The sequence below is a fragment of the Uloborus diversus genome, chromosome 9 (genome assembly GCF_026930045.1).
Source record: "Uloborus diversus isolate 005 chromosome 9, Udiv.v.3.1, whole genome shotgun sequence".
In the NCBI taxonomy this organism is placed as follows: Eukaryota; Metazoa; Arthropoda; class Arachnida; order Araneae; family Uloboridae; genus Uloborus; species Uloborus diversus.
Window position 1 is genome coordinate 158,700,425 of NC_072739.1, and position 21,123 is coordinate 158,721,547.

At 32.4% G+C, this 21,123-nt stretch overlaps 1 protein-coding gene across 1 annotated transcript in view; it reads right to left on the bottom strand.

Moving 5' to 3' along the window:
- LOC129229225 (nitrilase and fragile histidine triad fusion protein NitFhit-like) overlaps nt 1-15,817 on the bottom strand; it is a 41,579-nt gene extending 25,762 nt beyond the window's left edge. Inside the window, exons 1-5 of the mRNA XM_054863486.1 lie at nt 15,692-15,817; nt 15,459-15,614; nt 11,021-11,224; nt 6,106-6,216; nt 2,261-2,362 (exon numbers count right to left, since the gene is read on the bottom strand). Coding sequence (XP_054719461.1) covers nt 2,261-2,362; nt 6,106-6,216; nt 11,021-11,224; nt 15,459-15,614; nt 15,692-15,811 — 693 coding nt within the window. The 5' untranslated portion in view covers nt 15,812-15,817. The remainder of the gene's footprint in view (nt 1-2,260; nt 2,363-6,105; nt 6,217-11,020; nt 11,225-15,458; nt 15,615-15,691) is intronic.
- Between the last annotated feature and the right edge of the window lie 5,306 nt (nt 15,818-21,123).

Below are 21,123 nucleotides of genomic sequence, written 5' to 3' on the forward strand. Positions count from 1 at the left end.
ATGATTCGTGCAGTATATTTACTCAGTATAATTTCGTACTGGGCGGTCATTCCAAGCTCGTCAGCTTGCGAGATCGAGATTTTCGCTCACGTGATCGGTTGTGAGGTAGAAATGTTGCAAAGTAGAACTCCAACCTACTCGAATCTAGCCGCAGGCTATGTTCGAGTTGATTAGAATACTACTTTGTGACATTTCTACATCACAACCGATCAGGTGAGCGAAAATCTCGATCTCGCAAGCTGACGAGCTTGGAATGACTGCTCTGATCATACACTATTAGCATTTAAGATAAAATGCTAAAAATGATTTATAATAATTGAAATTCAAAAGTAATTAAATTTCAAATGTTAATATTTTAATAATTAAAATTAATTAAAAAATGGCAACAATATAGTTTTTTAATATACATGAATTATTCTGAAGTAATTCCATAACTGAACATTCGATTTCATGGAACTTCAAATTTAATATGATATAAATTTCAATCAGTGTTCACATCTCAAGCTTTTTACACGAAGCTATTCATGGGCCGCTGATTATCCTTCGGCTGTTAGCCTACTTGAAAAAAATATTAAGAGGATAAAACATGCATGCAAATTTTAGCAAAAATTTCACAATATAATTTGTATATGTTAATGTCAAACTTTCATCAGTTGAATTTTAGATTCTTAAATTATAGTCAATTCAGTGCTTTGTATGATGCATTTATTCATTAATTGCTGTAAGTTTTCTCTGTAACTGTCCCTTAGAGTGTCCCTTATTCAGAGGCAAATAGATGGAAGTCCCAATTCAAAGGGACTTAAATAGAGGTGTCCCTTATTTGGAGGTGTCCTTTACAGGAGGTACTGCTGTATAATAAAAAGTAACCCCTGTTATCTGAAAGCTTCTGTTAACCCAAGTTCATTTTTTTAAAGTTTTCTTTTTCGTTTTTTTTTTAAACTCTCAGTTAGCTTAAATTGATTTTTAACGCAATTTTTCTCCATAAGCCTGTAGCCCCTGGTGCAAGCATAACTAACCAGCAAATGGGTGATTCCACTGTCACACGTGGATTGTGGAACAAATGGGACTAAATTTTTCCTCACATTTACAAATAATTTAGGGCTAACAAAACATTTGAATTATTTAGGGTTAAAAGTTAAAAATTTGCTGATGTGATAATATTGCATTACATTTAATAATAAAATCATTTCAAATTATTTAGAGCAAAAAGTAAAAAATTTGCTGGTTTTTTGAAACTACGAGTACGTCACTTGTGTGATTTGTTAAGCAAAAAATATTTTCCTGATATCTTTTTTAGTTGTTACTTTTTGAATAAAATTTGTGCAGGACACACTTTTGGACATCAATTTTGGGCTATTCCCAATTCTAATAAAACATCATACGACTGTTTTTCTTTTTTCAATGCATACTTTACTATCTTACTAATTATTTTTTAGTGTTCCTTTCAAAGCAAAACAGGCAATGAGTCCTTTCACCGAAAATCAGACAATTTGTCCGACCTTTCACAGCTCCATTACTTCAAAAGCAATATTGAAAAAATAATCAACATGTCAGTCATTTCCAATTTTATCAAGGGAGAGAGAAAAAAATGTAAACTAAATGCAACTTTTCCGCAAAATAATGTAAAACCTGCATTCTATCATGAGATGTGCTCAAACTGATTTTTAAATTTTTTTGAATAAAAATTTAACTTTGTAGTTTTTTCAAAACCTCAAAATCCGACCACTGTTTGGGGTTGTCTTTTTGGTCACAAATTTAGATAATCTTGAAATTCTGAAGTTATATATTTTTCAGCTAATTAAGTTGATTTTTGCATTAAATTAAAGATAATACTTTCTGTTTCAATTTAAATAACAAAATGCACCCTGCAAATAGTAGAATGATGCCAATTAACATCTAAAATCAGTTTTTTTGTTTTTCTTCTTATCAATTGGTAGATTAAATAAGGTCATATATCCAAAGTAACAGCTAATATCTACATCATTTTTTGTTTTTCAGTAGAAACAAATCATGCTTTTGCAATTTTCAAAAAAATGGGAGTTTTTTTTTTTTTTTTTTTTTTTTTCGGGGAAAAAAAAAAAAAAAAAAACTTACAAAGTTTGTTTAACTGCCTTTTATTTGAGCTGATGTAAGAATCTTTTTTAAAAAAGAGGAACATTTTCTTCACACCAAAACAAGAGAAAATCAGAACTTTAATCAACAAATTGAAAACATATAATGACATTCACTTCAAACAAGAATAAAACAGAATAAAGGGTACCATTGCATGACCATATGAACTCCTTTTAGGATTGTGTTTGCCGGTCTGAGCTGCAGCTATAACATAGGATTGCGTTTCTATAGCTCTGGACCTTAACAAAACCTGGAAAAAAGGGGAGGGGGGGGGATTGACAAATAAAAAAAGCTATCCAAGGAAATTCTTTAAAGTTTGATAATTCAAAACTAAAAAGAGTAATGCAACAAATAAACACACTGTATTAAACTATTGTTGTGGAAACCAGAGTGTAAAAAAATCATGTTTTTTTCCTTTTAAAAATTTTTTTTGAAAAATAAAAAAAAAATCCATTTTTTTATTTAAATCAGATTTTTTTTTTAAATTGAAATTTGATTTTTTTGAAAAAAAAATAGAAATTTTAGTTATGAATTAATTTACACTTAAAGATATAATTAAACTTGAAATTGATACTTTTAAAAATTGCATAACAATTATATTGCAAGTACTACTTCACCAAGAAACCAATGTAAAACAAATTTAATACAAATGCATAAGATTCAAATCCTATTTAATATACAGACATAGCATTACACTATAAATACAGAAACTAGGGGAAAATAAACAAATCAGGCAGTGTCATATGAGATAAAAAATCAAATGAGAACTAAAAGAAAAATGCAATTAAATTTTTTTTTCAATTAAAATCAATTTTTTAAAAATCAATTTTTCATTTTACAAACACATTATATCAGTTTTTTTTAATAAAAAAATTTACATCTCTTTGTACATAGAGATGAGATCGTAAAATGAGACAGCTACCAATTTTTATTTGCCCACTTTCTTGTATTCGCAAAAAAATAGGTAAAAATATTTATATTTGCTGTTTAAATGTGTAATTACAATAGGGAAGTTTTCGATTTTTCAATTTTATTTTTATATGATAGAGTAACATGTATGAACATCATAGGTGAAAAAATTTTTGCAATACAATAAGTAGAATTTTTTTAAATTAATTTTTAAAGTTCAAGCGCTTGTGACGTCAAATGGCATAGGAAGTGACGTCATGCGCTCTTCCGATAGGGGAGAAACCGAAGGACGTGCATTCGACTTCGAAGACCGAAACGTAAAAGGCTTATCTCCTCGCATTTAACCCCTCGCGTTTCTGGAACATTAAACCTCTCATCCTATCGGAAATATTCGAATATCATCATTGATGTTACTTGAGGAAGATTATTTAGATTGTGCTTTAACAAATCCGGCCTCCATAGTGTGTTCAAAAGGATTATTGAATTTCTAAAAAATAAAAATATCAGCACGCTCAAAATGTCCCAAGCGAAAACAAGGGATCTTCAGCGGAAGGCTGCCCATTAGTGCCCTGTGACATAAGCTCGTGGTGTTTCAGAACAGCGCACTTTTGCTCATGGATTTTTAATCACGGTGTTTTAAAATTCAGCGATGGTGAATTCTTTAATTTTGAGGGTTAGTATTAGTTTTTAGTTATTGGGTATTAGTTTTTTTGTCAAAACGAAAATACCCTAATGTTGTGGATCAAGTTGAATTGCCGAAGAATGAAGCTGTATGAAGGCACAAAAATGTAATTTCTGTTAATTTTTCAGTTATTAACTTTCGTTTAATCCTATGCTCGTATAAATTAGAAATTGGGTTTCATGCACGAAAATTAGCTTTAATTTTAACGTCTTAGGAGATTTTTATGATAAAATAAAATTGTTTCTAAGTATCAAAATTTCTATATATCGAATTTTTTTCCAGCAATTTGCTACTTCGATATATAGAGATCAGACTGTATTTTTGATATTTTTACTTGTACTGTTATACATATTGACTTATTTTACTCACTATCCATACGTTACAATTTATTCAATGGGTTACAAAAACAATGTAATGCTTTATATTCAATAATTTTTATGCACTAACAGATATTAATTTTGTGTATTGTAATCTGCGTATTGATAATTTTATCACATTCAGCAACTCATATAAAACTACAGGAAAATAGATGATTAAAATATTGCAAAAGTGAAATTTTAATACAATGTTAATGCAATAGACAGGATTGCTTTTTGAGTGCAAATGTCTAGAAACCATGGGTCATTGAAAATGTCGTGACATTCTTAGTGTGGATGCTCAGATCGGAAAGCTGTAGCAATGGCGTACTGCTGATTCTTATTTCTAACGCCCATTTGATTGATTGATTGATTGTTTGTTAGCCAATATTAGGAATAATATGGCTGTGAAAGCAGTGAGACTCCCTTAAGAATATTGCATGCCTCTCTAGGAAGGTACACTCCAGATTGGAAGTCACTGGTTTAAGTTAAACAATGATTTAAATCAATAATTTAAAAAAAGAAGAAAGTATTGTGTGTCGAAAAGACACATGATAGAAGTGTAACTTTTATCTTTTCTTTTTTTACATTCTGAACTGTCACTTTACACACACATTTTCTCTTATGCCACACTCTTGTTCTTTCTGCACCTGACTTTGGCATATTCACACAACAAAATTGTATACCGGGTGTTCCGTTTTAACTTGCAAGACCTCTATTGTCCTAGATGCATACTTCCTATTGCGGAAATGTTCAAAATCAGATGCAGAGTTAAGGTATTGAAAATTTGAAATAAAAATGAAAATGAGTAAAAAAATACAAAATTTAACTATTTATACATGATTCGGGTCCCCTACCTTATATTTAGGGAAATAATTTTCATTGAAAAACAATTACAACACAAAAAGTTTGACATTAGTACGACCAATCACAGACCACTTATTCACCGAGATATGAAACACAGTGTTTTGTGACTTACACCACTTTACACTCGCCATCAATAACATCTTTTGGGTGAAAATGTAGCACTTAACAAGTGTTTAAAATTATACGTGTGCAGAGTGTGGTTTTTCAAATAGCTCGAGGTTTTGCAATGTATTTTTGCATATCAAGTCGTAACATTTGCAGGATTTTTTAAAATAGGAATGAAAAAAATAAATACCTTATAATTTTTACTTTGACAACCTGTTATTCTTCTGAAAGGGCGCTAAGTTCCAATCTTATTTTTTGTATGGTCCCTAAAAACTTTGAACTCGAATATCTCCTTGAGTTTTAGGTGCAAAAAATGTCAATTTTTTTTGGATCAGTAATAGTTTTCAATGGAGATTATTTATCTAAATATAAGTTAGGGGACCTAGGGCCCATATAAAAAGTTAAATTTTGTATTTTTTGACTAATTTTTATTTTTGCTTCAAACTTCCAGTATCTTGACTCCTCATCTGATTTTGAACAATTGGAAGTATGCATCTAGGCTAGCATTGGATGAGCTCGACCGGTTGGTTGATTACGTGACAGCTAACGACAGCGCATGCTAAAGCATTGGAGCTGACGTTATTATTTGTCATGTGATCAACCGAATGGTAAGTTATAGGTTGATAAACAAACGCAACCTAGGACTAACGGTTACCAAAATAGAGGTCTTGCAGGTTAAAACAAAACACCCCATATATTAATGAAGAAAATACATTATAAGCAATGAGAAAACTAAACAATACTTGAAACCTGCTTTTTAATTGTTGCTAAAAATAATGAAAAATAATAGCAATTATAAAGTTTGTTTTGCTAATAAAAATTAAAAAACTAATTTCAAGGCTGAACTTAAGCAATGTGGAGTATGCATTTAAACTGATCGCTTGACTTGAATCAAAGAAACCTGTATTATTTGAAAAGTTTTAACCCATAAATATATGCCTGCTTATTAACAAACTAACTTTATAATAAGTATTATTTTTCATCGTTTTTTACAACAATTTAAAAAAAAAATATGTCACTTCCGTCACACAAAAAGTTTACATTCAGAATTACCTCATTAGAATAAGTACTTACTTCCCAGTGAGCCATGCCAGTCGTCACAGTAAATGCAGATGGATATGTAAGAATATCAGCTCCTGCTTTAGTTAAAGATAAAGAGAATTCGGGGAAACGTAAATCATAGCACTAAAACATTAGTTAAAGCAAACACTTGGAAGATTTAACTATGTACGAACATGCACATATGTACAGGGTCTAGCACATTAACCTCCTGCATTTGGAGAGGGCACCGTCTGAGTTGTAGTGGGGATACAGTGGCAGAAGTGGTATCAATCAATAACTGTTTATGTGCCATTTTGCTTAGCAATGCCATGGTGGGGTGAGCATAGTCTTGTGTTATGGGGGAGTTATTCAAATTGGTGGTTTTGTGATTACGACTCAACGAGTATTTCGTTTTCAATTCCAACTTGGGCAACATGATCCTGTTTCAAATGAATGAATGAAATGAAGGAGCAACAAGCACTCCACAGAGCCAAGCACTGCGACCAGAGGTCTATTGTACTAAACCAAAAACAGAAGTCTTAAAACAGACCAGTAGTCGAAGCAAAATTCAACAAGCACCAAGAATCTCCCAAGGTTTGAGCAAGTGACGACCAAGGTGTTCAAAAAAACTTTGCAATCATACAGAATGTATGCAACAGTTTCCTCATGAAAGAGGAAATCTCTACAAGTTGAATCATTACTGACACCCATTATAGCAAGGTACCGCTCTTTAAGGTGCAATAACCAGTAAGAAAACCAATAGCCTTAATAACACTATTTCTATTCAGACGTAAGAGCTTCTTTGTTCTAATACTAGGGAAACCTCTATTAAGTTCCTTTTCTTGACCTTGGCCATCCAAGTTACGATAGTTACTACTCCAGTCTCAGATAGTAACACTATTCACTTTGGGTATCAAACTTTAGGAACATAGGTACTTTACTGAGAGCAAAAATACCTTTATGAACCTCAGATTGTAACAAGACTGAAAACGTGGTTCATGTCCGATCATCCACCCAAGTATGTCTAAAGCATTTAGCACTTAAACATGCAACTGCTTTGAGATTTTTTGAGAGAAATGTAAGGCAAATCCCTGCAGAGAATCATGTGGGCCGAAATAGAAACAAATGCAGAATTCTTGCTGAGTCTCTACTCTTGAGCTGCTACTCAAAAACCACCATTGTGAATATACTCTTCCACAACACATGACGATGGTCATCATGCCTAGCCATCACTTCTATTGCAAATGGCATGTATAGTGCTATTGATCGACACCTTTTCTATATTACCACCACAACTTAAACAGCACTTTTTCCTAAAATAAGAGAGGTTAGTATGCTGAACGATGAGAATCTTAAATGCAATGGATATATATGATGAATTAAATATTCAATAAGATAAAATGTGAATCATAAAAATAAGATTTCTTTTTAAAAAATAATAGATAAATCAGTTCTTATTCTAAACCAAAAATTTAAAAATTTGAGACTTCATTTTTATCGTTCTCAGTACAACAATCATGACTTATATTATCGAGTTGAATATTTTTAAACAAGGTTAGATAACATATATAGCAATTAAGGCCATGCAGCTCGTTTCTGTGTTTTTGCAAAGTTACAGAAATCTGATGAATGTAAAAAAAACCCCAGCAAGAATAACCTATCCCACCCACCCCCAAGAATTTTTTCTTTTTTTTTGTTATTGCAGCAGTTTAGCATCAATAAAATTAACCTTCCATTACCCTGAACCTAAAATGAAGCTCTTACTTCAAAGAGCAGGGTTTTGTTTTCAAAAGTAAACTTTTTTCTGCTCAGTGACACTATTTGTACAAAACACCTTGTACAAAATTTCCCTGCTTTTAAATTGGTTTTAAACAAAGTAGATTGCTCCAAAGATGTTGCAGGGTTGGGTTTTGGACTGTCCAAAACTGGTTTAGGACCGGACAGGTGGTTTTTGCCGTCCAAAACTGTCTAAAACTGTCCAAAAGTGTCCGAAACTGTCTTAAACTGTCCAAAACTATGCTAAAGCTAAAGGGGTGTAATCTAATCAATTTGTTTTAATGCAATATTTGTAATGCACAAATATAGATATTAATGAAGTGTAATTAATGAGTATTTGATAATATTATTCTCCAAATATTCATTTAAAAAATATTTTACTTAAAAAAATGTCAGTAATTAGTACATAAAATCTTCCTTATGTAATAGTTGGTAGAGTTATGAAAAGAAATACACAACACTACCAAGACAACTAATTTCAGTTCCATTTATAACTCAAAGGAATGTTATTAAATATGCAATAAATATTGAGGTGAAAAAAAAAGCTCAATTTTTTTTAATGGTTTTTGCAAATAATTTTTACATAATGTTTTAATAAAAATGACTTTTTTAATCATAGATTAAAGAACAAGAAATTGATGATTAAACACTTAATTATAAAACTCTTGTGCTATTCTTTCTTTTTAGTTCATATTTTTAATATAATACATTCTGTATAGTGATGTAAAATACCCGGGTATTTATTTTTAGGGGTAAATACCCAGGGTATATACCTGGGTAAATACCCAAAATGGGTAAATACCCGGGTATTTATTTCAAAATTTTATATTCAACTAAAATACTTTTCTGTATGTATTCCATTATATATATATACAATCAACCATATACAAAACAATAAATTTTTGCCCAAAAATTGTATTTTGATCACATATTTAAAGAATTATTGCGTGAAACAGCTTAGCAATCTAATATGATATGACATATATCTATGATGATATATATTAATTCACATTAAATGTGTTGGATATGCCTAATCAATGCTGATTGCCAAATTTCAGATATAAAAAGCCATTCTACAAAAAGAAAAAAGCTTAACTGGTTACAAAAAAAAAGCAAACATCAATTTTTTAAGGTCCTAATCTTTCATAACCCAGTAATATATCCCTGCATGACATCAAAATGTAATGAAATGTCGCTCAATTTATTATTACTATTTATTTACCTATATCTTATGCAGAAATTTCCTCCAAACTTAGTTCAATTGTTCAGGTGTATTCTGTATCACACACACATATATATATATATACACACACATAATATACATAAACATTTAAAATTCATTTAAAATTTTTAATCTTTTATTTTAGGGTTTATGTTTAAAAAATATAGTCACCTTTTAATACTACCTAAAAAATTTTTGCAAAATGCGCAACTACTAGGGGATTTACCCTGTCTTCGGATAAATACCCAAAAAAATATTTACCTTCCCACCCTACAGGGGAGCAAATGCAAATGAGCAAGGCAACAGAAAAGAAAATTTTGCTTTTTTTTTTTGCTTATTAATGTGAAAACTGTTTCTATATTTTCCATGTTATCACTTAAATATCAATAAAATAAATAACACCATAGTGTCTTAATAACTTCTCAGTTTATTCTTCCAAACATCCCTCATGCTTCCTTTTTTTTCATTTTGGATATGACTAACCTTGATTGTGATTTTGAAATCCTGAAGTTCATAATGAATTGGTTTACTTCTCCAATTATGACATTGAAAAGAAAGATTCTTTGGTTCATGATATGTTTCTTTCATGATTTCATCAAGTCTTTCAATAAAAATTTTATAAACTGTGTAATACATATGTATATATCAGTTTTACCAATTATTTCATATTTAGATTTTTTTAAAAAATTCTCATTCACTTTTTTGCATTTTTTATAAAATACCCAGTTTTTGGGTATTTACCCAGGCCTTGGGTAAATACCGGGGTAAATACCCAAAAAATATTCACCTACCCGCTGGGTATTTACCCGATCCACATCACTAATTCTGTAACAACAAAAATTTGTAATTTATTGCATTTAAGTCAATTATTGAACTATATTTTGAACATTTTCTTTTGCACACATGCATAAATGTCGAAAAATTTGGTTAATGAAAAAAAAAACTTCTGCATACAAATTGAATTTTTTAATGAAGAATTTAATTTTTACGTAACTAGATTAAAATCAGCTATATATATATATATATATATATATATATATATATATATATATATATATATATATATATATATGAATATCCACATTGAATAAATGTATTAAATAGTCCAAAAAATAGTTTTGACACATTTTGTTCTGTTTTTGATATTTCCTCACAAAATAGTTTCTCAAAAAATAGTTTTGGATACTTTCGGACACAAGGGTTTTGAACAGGATGGTAAAACCTTGCCAATCCTGCCTTCATTTGCACACATGCATAAAAATAGGGAAGTTTGGTTACTAATATCAAAAAAATAATAAATAAGAAATAAAATAGACTCATGCATACAAATTGAAATTGTATTCAAGAATTCAACTTCTATGTTACTAGATTAAAACCAGCTGCACAAATAAGTTGAATGTACTGATTGAATAAATGTTCAATCTAAAGCATTACTTTAATACATTTTATTCTGTTTTTAATGTTTTTTCACTAAATACAATTTTTCTAAAAACATAGTTTTGGACACTTTTGGACAGTTTTGGACACAAGGGTTTTGGACAGGATGGTAAAAACCAGGGTTTTTACCGTAAAGTCCAAAACCTTGCCAACCCTGTGTTGAAGACCTTTCCATTTGCACATCATGTCGTCAGATGCGGATTCAGAGGGCTGTCATGGTTGTTAAGACCCCTCCCCTCCCTTAAGTGACCAAAGATATCCTAAAACTGGGTTTTAGGGGTTTCTGTTTTGAAAAATTCACCCCCGACTCCCCAAACTTCCTGACCCTCCTTCGCTCAAAAATGACTTATGACCCCTCTTCTGGAAATGACCCCCTCCAAAACCAGAAGCTGGATCCGCCCTTGCAGATCATCATCATCATTACTTTAAACTCAATTTATATTTTGAGTACCTCATAAGTTAAGTACAGCTAAAATTATTACAAATAATAATTTTAATGTAAGCAAAGGATACAATTCCTAATCCTATATTTCCAACTGGAGTCTTTACAGGTGGAAGAATCTGATGTCCTGGAATTGAGAAATCTGATTCCTTTAAACGAATGCCTCCAGGAATATCAATATCAAATAGATGGATTTTTCTATAAACTGCACGGATATTGCCACCATCATCAATTATGATGTGTGAATTATAAACTTTTTCATCTTTTTGCCCCTGCTTTTAAATAACAAAGAAAATACATTAAATGTTGTGACTTTGTATCTACAGTAACATTTTACAACTCATACTCACCAGGGAACCATGTGAAATGTGCAATAATGAAAAACGTTCAACAGTGCAGAAAATACATGTTTTTATTTTGGAGGGAGCCGAAAACATAACCAAGATTAGCAACAGTGCCCTGATTTTCTCATTTTTTTGACTTGGGGCAAGGACTTTTTACTGTCACCCAGTGGTGCAACCAAAACGCTGTTTTAGGAGGCACTCTTTAAAAAATTGTCACTTCTGATGAGAGGAGGGTGGGAGCATTATTCAAAAAACTCCCCAGAAATTTTTTGAAATTGTAGTCCTAAGAATGCAGTTTTAGCTTTCTCTGGTGATGGTATGGAGAGGAAAAATTCAGGGCCCTTCTGCGGAAATTTTTAGAAATTGAAATCTTAAAAATGTCATTATAAGGCTATATTTGTTGACGTTAGGGTAATGAAAGGATTAGGACTTTTGAAGTTGATCCCAATTGATTATTTTAAAAAATAGAGCTAAATCAATCATGTACCCACCCAATTTTTTGAAATTAAAGTCCTAAAAAGGCAGTTTCAGACTAATTTCAATGATGTTACAGGCAGAGCAGGGCCCCAAAAACTATTTCGAAATTGAAATCATAAAAAACGATGTTTTAAAGAGATATTCAGTGACACTAGGTGGAGGGATTTTAACGCTTTACGCCTTAAATTTTTCAAAATGGTAGTTTTTTCATTTTCAGATTTCATGCAGGAGCAGTCGAGCCCTCGTAACATTTTTTCTCTTAATTGAAGTCTTAAAAACGCGACTTAGGACCATATTTGGTAACATCAGGGGTTTGACCAGTTTTCAAAATTGAAACTCCATAAAAGCAATCTTAAATAATTTTCGATGCTGTCAGAAAGCAAGGCGTTTGATAATTGTCACTTGGAAATTTTTCGACATTGATGCCCTGAAAACCAGATTTGAGATGCCCTTTAATGGTTTTGGTAGGATTGTGAAGTGTAGCATTTTGAAGACATCCTATTTTTTAGACCAACTAGGAAAAAGGAGGAAAAAAATGGGGAGAAGGGAGCTTGAAAAAAATAGGAGGTGTTGAACATAGTAACCTGATCAATAGTCAGCAGCTTCTGAAAAAGTTCTTTTCAAAAGCAATTCAGATTTTTTCCCAAAATTAGGCAATCTTTGGGAAAGTAGAGTTTGAGAATCCTCCCCTGTAATTTAAAATGCAATTTCAAGTTATCTTTGGAGACGTTTAGAGGTAAGGAGCGGTTAGGGATCTCACTCCAAAATTTTTCTAAATTGAATTCTTAAAGGCACAATTTCAGACTATTTTTTGTACTAGTATAGTGAAAGGATGGTGGCACTCTCTTGCAGAAATATTTTGAAATTGATGTGCAAAAAACTCCTAAGTAAATACCTTTTAAGGACATCAAATTTCCATTATTACTCCAACCGAACACCTAAAACTTATTTTAAATTTCTTGCAGGGGAACAAGAGTTAAGGGAAGCTTATTAAAGACCCTTCTTTTCAGATTGACTAGAAAAAAAAAGGGTGGGGGTGAAAGAAAGAGAGAGGAACTATTTGCTAAGCAATAATCTGCATCTGTTAAAAAAAATTAATTTAAAGATTTCTTTTTGAAAGAATTGAGATTTTTTCCCCCAACATAATTCGCTTTTCTTTTTGTTAAAATAACTTCGCTTTCCCAAGACACGTTATTTTCTTGATTAAGGAGTATGGATCCACTGATCCCTTCTGCACACCATTGCATGGTGCCCTCTAACGCAGGATTCCCAAACTTTAATGATTTGCATGACCCTTTGAAGAATTAGAATTTTCACACGGTATTCTAGTCTAGACATATTATTGTTACCATGGACACTTTGCGGCACCCCTCACCGTTTCCTGTTGCACCCAGCTCGGAAACACCTGATTTAACGTATTATAATTATCATTATTATTATCACTATCATTATTTATTTATTCCTTTTATTTTTGAAGCTAAAATTTGGGAAATGATTTGTTAGCAAACTACCTTTATTTAATTTTTTTTTCAGAATCTGGGGGAGGCCCGGGTCCCCTTAGCCCCCCCCCCCTTATATACACCCTTGACATTCAAATAGGTAACAATCAAAAGAGAATATTCAGACATTCTTTTTACACAAAAGTGATGAAAATTTTTTTGACCTTGGCCCCCCTTATCGAGACATAAGGTCTTAAGTCTTCCAAAATTTTAAGAAAAGCACCAAATGTAAAGACTTGACGAGAAATTGTAGGCACCATGCGAATTGTGACAGGACATCCATCTACAAAGGGCGTGAAAGCTATTTTCCATTACGCTACTGAAACTTGATAATTGTGGTGCCTTTTCATAAAATTTAAGATCTCATATTTCAATAATAGGGACACAAGGGCTAATAATTTTTGCATCCAGAAAGATGTTATACCATTCTCTTTAAAATGCTTCTTCTTCTTACTTTTTTTTTTATTATTACAGCATTGTACGGTTTCCTGGTTAGAAAGCAATGTTAGAGTCACTACACTACCCTAAATAGAGACGTACCGAGTACTCGGTAACTACTCGGTACTCGGCCTATCGGCCAATTTGCCGAGTACTCGGCACTCGGCCAAATTCTGATCAGATACTCGGCCAATACCGAGTAGTTGCAAAAAGTTGAATGATGTCCAAGACAGATACTAAAATTTATAAAAAAAAGAGCAAGCATTATATTCTGCAATCATTTACAATTAAAATTTATAAGTCAAATTTAAATTTTGAGATAAATGAAGTTTGTAATGCTTCAATGGAATAAATCTTGATTTTAATGTCCCCAAAGTTAATAAAACTTATTTATTAAAAATTATGCAAAAAAGGTAAGTATAGAAAATATGGAATTTTTATATTAAGAATGAATTTTTGCTACAAACAAAAATTAGTTATAAAAAATATAAAAATACCTTTGCTTAAAAAATAAAAGGAAATAAAAAAATGTTAAAAGCACAGTGCAGGAACACTGCAGACACATGTTTTGGTGTTACAAGGAATTTCTTTTTCAATGCACAAAATGGGAGCTCGTGGATTTAAAGACAAAACTCGGATTTTTTTTGTCGTATGTCTTTACATTCTTTAGCTCACATGTTATGCACTGAAAAAGACGTTCCTTGTAATGGGGGGTCAGAAACACGTGTCTGCAGTGTTCCTGCACATTTGTTTTATCTGTTTTTAAAAATTATTTATGTTTAGCGGACTAGAACTGTAATTGATTGGTATACCGTGAAACCCCTCCTAACGGACAGCCCTCTTATGTGGACAATTTTTAATTCCCCAGTTCCAATGCGAATAACATTATTAACCCCTGTCCTGCGGACACCTCTCTATTGCGGACAAAAAAAATTGTCCTGTTAGTGTCTGCATTAGAGGGATTTCACTAATTTGTTTTAATTCCAACTTGATAAATCATACTTTTTATTTATTTTTAATTTAAAATTTTTTTTTGTGTAAAATTTTTGACACAAACAAAATTGTTTATATAATGCGTAATTAAATTTCAGCAGGAATTTAGTTTTAAAAACCATTATATGGACAAGGAGGTCTATACTACTATTCCAATAAGTTCAAAATTCATCACATGTGTGTCGGTGGTTCTTCTTAAAACATAATTGATACTTGGTAACTCGGCCGAGTAGTGAAAAGTCGAGTACTCGGTAACTCGGTACTCGGTCGAGTAGTGAAAGGCCGAGTACTCGGTACTCGGCTACTCGGCCAAAGTGCTACTCAGTACGTCTTTAACAATAAATTTAGGAATAATAAGGGAAAAAGTTTGCTTATTCCTTTCTAAAAGGAATAAACAATAAATAAATACCTCAAGACCAAATTTTAGAACAGTTCAGGTGAATTTTGTTTTCAAAGAACAATTTTGGAACAAACTTTTGAAGATATTATATATCACACCAAAATGTTTAACAAAATATCAGTCAAGTTCACATTTATTTGTCTTCAAAGCTACAGTAAACCCACTATAAAATGACCATTAACAGGTTTTACTAAAATTTTAGAATAATTTACCAGCAGCGGTGTATAATTGAAGCTAGCTTTTGGATTGAAGCTCCTCATGAAGATGAATAGTTAAAACAATTTGACAATGTAAGACATCAAATTAATGAATGATTAAATGAATAATTCTCAAAACTGAGGATTAAGTTAATACTTACTTTTTCATGAAACCCTCCTAAAGAAAGCCAAATAGACTTTTCTAAAGCTAGCTGCTGATATTTTTTCATTAAAGGACCATCTAATGGTTCAGATAATTCAATAGATTGCCGCTTATTATTACCAACGTGATCAAAGCATTCAGGGAGAAAAACCATCTGTAAATAATGTTACAAAATAAATAATTATGCATCTGAAAATTATTTAACTATGTATACATGCATATATTAATTACCTTTGCTTGATGAAATGCTGCTTTACTTATAAAATTTTTGCACACTTCAAAATTTTTTTCTCGATCATCTGTACAATTCAGCTGACACACAGCAACCGTCATGGGATTTTCAGATGCCATATTGGAATAACTATAAATGAAAAATTATCAAAATAATGTTTGTTTTAGATACTTTTGTCTACATATTACTTCAAAACAGAACTCTTAAACTGCATAACAATTAAAGAGCAAAAAAAAGGGGGTTACAAAAAAAAAAACATACGATGACATGAAATTACTTTGAAATAATGAACATAAATGCACTTTTAAACTAATTACTTGTTGTTGTTGTTGTTGTTATTGTATGGCAAATACAAAATGAAATGCAGTAAAACAAAAAACAAACAAACAAAAAAAAAGAGTATCAAATTGAGCCGAAAGATTTAAGAACGGCTTTGGCAACTTCTACGGCCTAGTCTGTGTATAGCGTTTGCTTTGTGCAGTTCCGGTCAATTTTGAAGAGGGCCTCTACGATGGATGGGCAATTGAAAATGTGTTCTGGGTCAAGTTGTTTGTCCTGGCAATGTAGGCAATCTTGGAAGATTCCAAGATTTCCAACTAATTACTTAATCATTGCTATTTAATTACTAACTAGAAAATTTCAGTACTGGTGTCTGTAACCCACACTGAGTGCATCCCAGGTGGCGGATAGGGGAGTGCCTCCACAGGATCGCCCTGTGGGCGGTAGGAAGGAAATTGAATACCTCCTGTGGACCAAACAGGCAGAAGACCAAACTCTCCAGAGGCAATGGCACCCCCATTCTGATAAATAGTGCAAAAAATAGTGCCGTGACCAAGATCAAGCTCTAACAGCCACCTTCACAGACGTGAATGCTGTTGCCAGGTGAAGGATCTAAAATCAGCATTTCAGCAAAGCAACAATCCCAAATCTTCACTCCCCTCGGAACCTCTCTTCTACAATAGCTAGGCTATGTCCTGAACATTTCAAGGACATGAATATATTACCAACTAATTTTAAATTCTATCCCATCTGCAAGCACTGTCCCAATTCACAACTAAACCCAGATCATGTATTTAAATGCCAGGCCATTATTGGCTCCCTCCTCCAACTTGGAGTACCACCAATTAAAATTCTTTACAGTCATCAGGATCCAGAATTAGCAGATCTTGTCATCAAGACTTTTGGAGACACGTAAACATTTCGCGCTCTGCACTTCATTCGACACAAAAACAACAACTGGACAATAAATCAAGGAGATGAATTTACTCATGCAAAAGAAATCAAAAAATGTTTTGACTATCCAAAAAATTAAAACTTATGAAAGTGTTTCATACAAAACTTGGGTCATCTTTCATTTTCTTAAAATGATTTTCTTTCCTACATATTAAATATTACTTATGAATGTAACTTTTTAAAATATATCACAATATTAATAAGTAATAAAAAGTTTCTTTAATTTAACCTAACATTCATTGATATTTTTAATAATATATTAATATATTTGTTCCATTATCAGTGCCTGATCTAGAAAGTTTCCAAGGTGGGTAAAGCTTCAAAATGCCGCCCTCTCCCACACACACACATCCACCTTGCTTTAAATTTTTCTATCGAGTAGTACTTTAGTATTTTTAATAAACTCTAAAGCCCAAAAGGGTTTGATTAAAAATTCACTTTATAACAAGCACGTCAGTATATATATATATATATATATATATATATATATATATATATATATATATATATGTGTGTGTGTGTGTGTGTGTGTGTGTGTGTTAAAACGGAAATATATTGTAACACAAATTACAATTAAAAACCCTCTCCCCTTTTTTTCCCAAAACGAATTCAGTATTCAGATGCTTTATGTTTAATCTTCTAATTTTCGCCACTTAGTCCAGAATCTGACAGCAAACGTGTTGGAAAATTTGAGTAGGGAGATTTTTTCTCAAAAATGTTCAATTGGAGTCTTAGAGAGTATTTTGGACTTGGTCAGACATTTTCCACCTGGTACATTTTCCTGTTATGACGTCATTAAAGATGGCGGCTGGTAGCACTCATGAATGCTCAACACTTCTGTAGAAAGTTAGAGCAGGAAGAATGTTTTACCACAAAATTTTGATAGGTGTCTTGGAACATATTTTGAGCTTTGTGTGGACATTTGTCATATGGTACATTTTCTAGACTGACGTCATCAAAGATGGCGGCAATCCGCACTCATAATTGCTCGTACGTATCTATATAGGAACCTTAAGAGGTTTTTTGCTTACGCTAATTCTGGGAAAGCTCGAAACAGTCAAATTGGGCCTTTGGTTGATGAGTATGGAAATTTAATCCATAACGATAGGGATATTGCAAATGTTCTAAATAACTTTTTTTCCAGTGTGTTTAACGATAACTGTATCTCAACAGTTGACACTAACAAGACACAAGCTATTATACAGCTTGAGGATTTTGTATTTTCTAGGGAGGAGGTTTTATTTCATTTGAAAAAGATTAAAGCAACTAAAGCTCCGGGACCAGATAATATTTATCCAAAAATTTTAGTTGAATGTGCAGAGGAATTAGTGGATGTTATTTTGAATATTTTCAATGCTTCTTATAACTCGGGGACGGTGCCAGAGGACTGGAAATTGGCTAACATAACGCCACTCTTCAAGAAGGGGTCTAAAAGTATTGCTGGGAATTATAGACCTCTAAGTTTGACTTCGGTGATTTGTAAGATTTTCGAAACTTTGATCAAAATTAAGATCATGAAGTTCTTAGAGACTAATAGTCTGTGGACTAGTTTGCAGTATGGTTTCAGGAAAGGTAAATCCTGTACTACTAATTTATTGCATTTCTACGACAAGGTTACTTCAGCTTTAGATAACAAAAAATGTGTGGATGTTGTTTATATTGATTTTCAAAAAGCTTTTGACAAGGTACCGCATGTTGCTCTTCTCAGCAAATTAGCGGACATAGGAATAGGAGGAAAAACTTTACTTTGGGTTAGAAATTGGCTCACTGGTAGGAAGCAAAGAGTAGTTGTGAGAGGAAATCATTCTAATTGGAGTGATGTTTTAAGTGGGGTTCCTCAGGGATCAGTTTTAGGGCCTCTTTTGTTTATTGTATTTATGAATGACATCAATGAAAATATTTCTGGAAGCATGAATTGTTTTGCTGATGATGTAAAAGTTATGGGGATTGTTGAAAATGAAGAACAAGTGAAACAGCTGCAAGAGGATTTAGATCATATTACTAAGTGGGCAGATAAATGGGGTATGGCAGTTAATGTAGGGAAATGTGAAGTGCTACACTTAGGTCATGGAAATAATCGTATGAGTTATCGTTTACAGGGTTCAGTTATAAATCAGGCAGAAAATGTTATGGATCTGGGTATCTTTATAAATCAGGACTTCAAGTTTAGTCAACAGTGCAGTATTGCTAGTAACAAAGCCAACAAAATGCTTGGGTTTATCAATAGATCTATTTCAAACAAATCTAAGAAAGTTCTTCTGCCTTTATATATGAGTTTAGTAAGACCTCATTTGGAGTATGCTGTTCAGTTTTGGTCTCCTTATCTTAAAAAAGACATTAATGTATTGGAAAGGGTTCAAAGGCGGGCTACAAGGCTAATAAGTGGACTTTCCCACTTAGATTATGATTCCAGGCTTAGAAGGCTAAAAATGTACAGTCTTGAGCAAAGAAGAGACCGAGGGGACATGATTCAGCTGTTTAAATTTATTAAAACGAAAGATGTTACGGGGCTAAAGTTTAGCACTGAAAACAGGACAAGGGGCCATTGTTTTAAGCTATTTAAATCTCAGGCTAACTTGGAAATCAGGAAAAACTACTACTTTAGCAGGGTCGTGGGCACTTGGAATAGCTTACCGGAAGAGGCTGTAATGAGCAAGGGAGTGGATAGCTTTAAGAGGGCCATTGATCTTCATTGGGGACTAATTAATTGACTAGAATCAGCCTAGCTGGGCCCAGAGCCTGTTGCTGGTCGTCACATTTGTATTTGTATTTGTATATAATACTTGACCGATTTGTTTGCGCTATGTTTTAACTATTGCTGTAAATCAATAGATATTTATTTATTTACTGTATAACACAATTTCCTTTCCAAATAATAAAAAAAGAATGCAGATTGTAAATGCGATGAAACATGTTCAAATTTAAGTTAAAAAAGTATGGTAAGTAAGAATCTAAAATCTCTACATAGTATAATAAAATGAATTCTCCAAAAAGTGTGTTTGTTTGAACGCACAAAACTTGAGAACTATTATGCCAATTTTGCTGAAATTTTCAGCTTGTTCCTTTAAGTCCTGAGAAGGTTTGCAGACAGGTTAGAAAAAAATTAGACGAGTAGTTCTTTTTTTATTCCAATTTAGGCCCAATTTCCACATAAATTCCCAAATATGGGGGTGAAAAATTACTTGCACATATTAATATTTTTATCGTTGGAAAAGGTAGAACTTCCATGTTTTACGCAATTTGTTTCAAAGCTCTAACTTAAATACGGCGGAAATTATTTGCCTTTTTAACTCAAATTTCTTTAGGCTTAGCTAAAATTTAGGCACGACTTCCTTCATGAAATCGATCAGTAAAAAGCGAAGGAATTGTCCCACAGTTTTCTTTTTGACACCACTGGAATGAGCGGCTTTTTTTAAACTCCAGATCTAACTCGATCTATGGTCGAAAAAACTTAGCTTCTATCTCCAAAGGAAAAAAAGTTACAAGTTGTTAAAAATCAATTTCGAATAATCTCATCTCCATTAAAATTATTGATGTTTTATTTGGCGTTGCAATAGTTAAGACTTTTCGATTCGCATGTTTCTTCTTTCTCATTCACAAACTTGAAGGATTTCAATTTTAATGGAAAATCCTAGGCTCAACTCAATTCAAATCCCAAGCTAAAGAGCAAAATATATTACTAGAGACCACGAATATGAAAGGGACTTTTCAAACGTACAAAATTGCAGTTTTGCAATGCTCACGAGCCTCTTAACCCTTACGGCTCAGCAAGTTGGTACAAGTTACAGTGATCTCTCGCTTATACGCGACCTCTGTTATACGCGTTTTTCACTTATGTGCGCTTTTCTCAAGGGTCCGGCCAGCGATATAGGAAAGCAATGTTAACTCTTGTTCATTTATACGCGAAACCTAAAATGCACTTTTTGATAACTTACGATGTTTAAACGAAAAGCCGAAGGGCTAAATTTCGTAAGTCAGTCAACAATGTTACATGCTTATACAAGCAGAGATAATATCACACAGTGGAAGGTGCAGAATCAAATGTTAATGTGAAGAAATGAACATTGGAAACTTGTTAAAATCTTACCAAAAATTTATTGGTCCATAGTAACTAAAATAAATAAACTGACAAAAATAAGTTCTTAAGAATAAAACCCGGCCATAAGTGGAGGCGGAGTTCGCAACTCCCCAACACCTA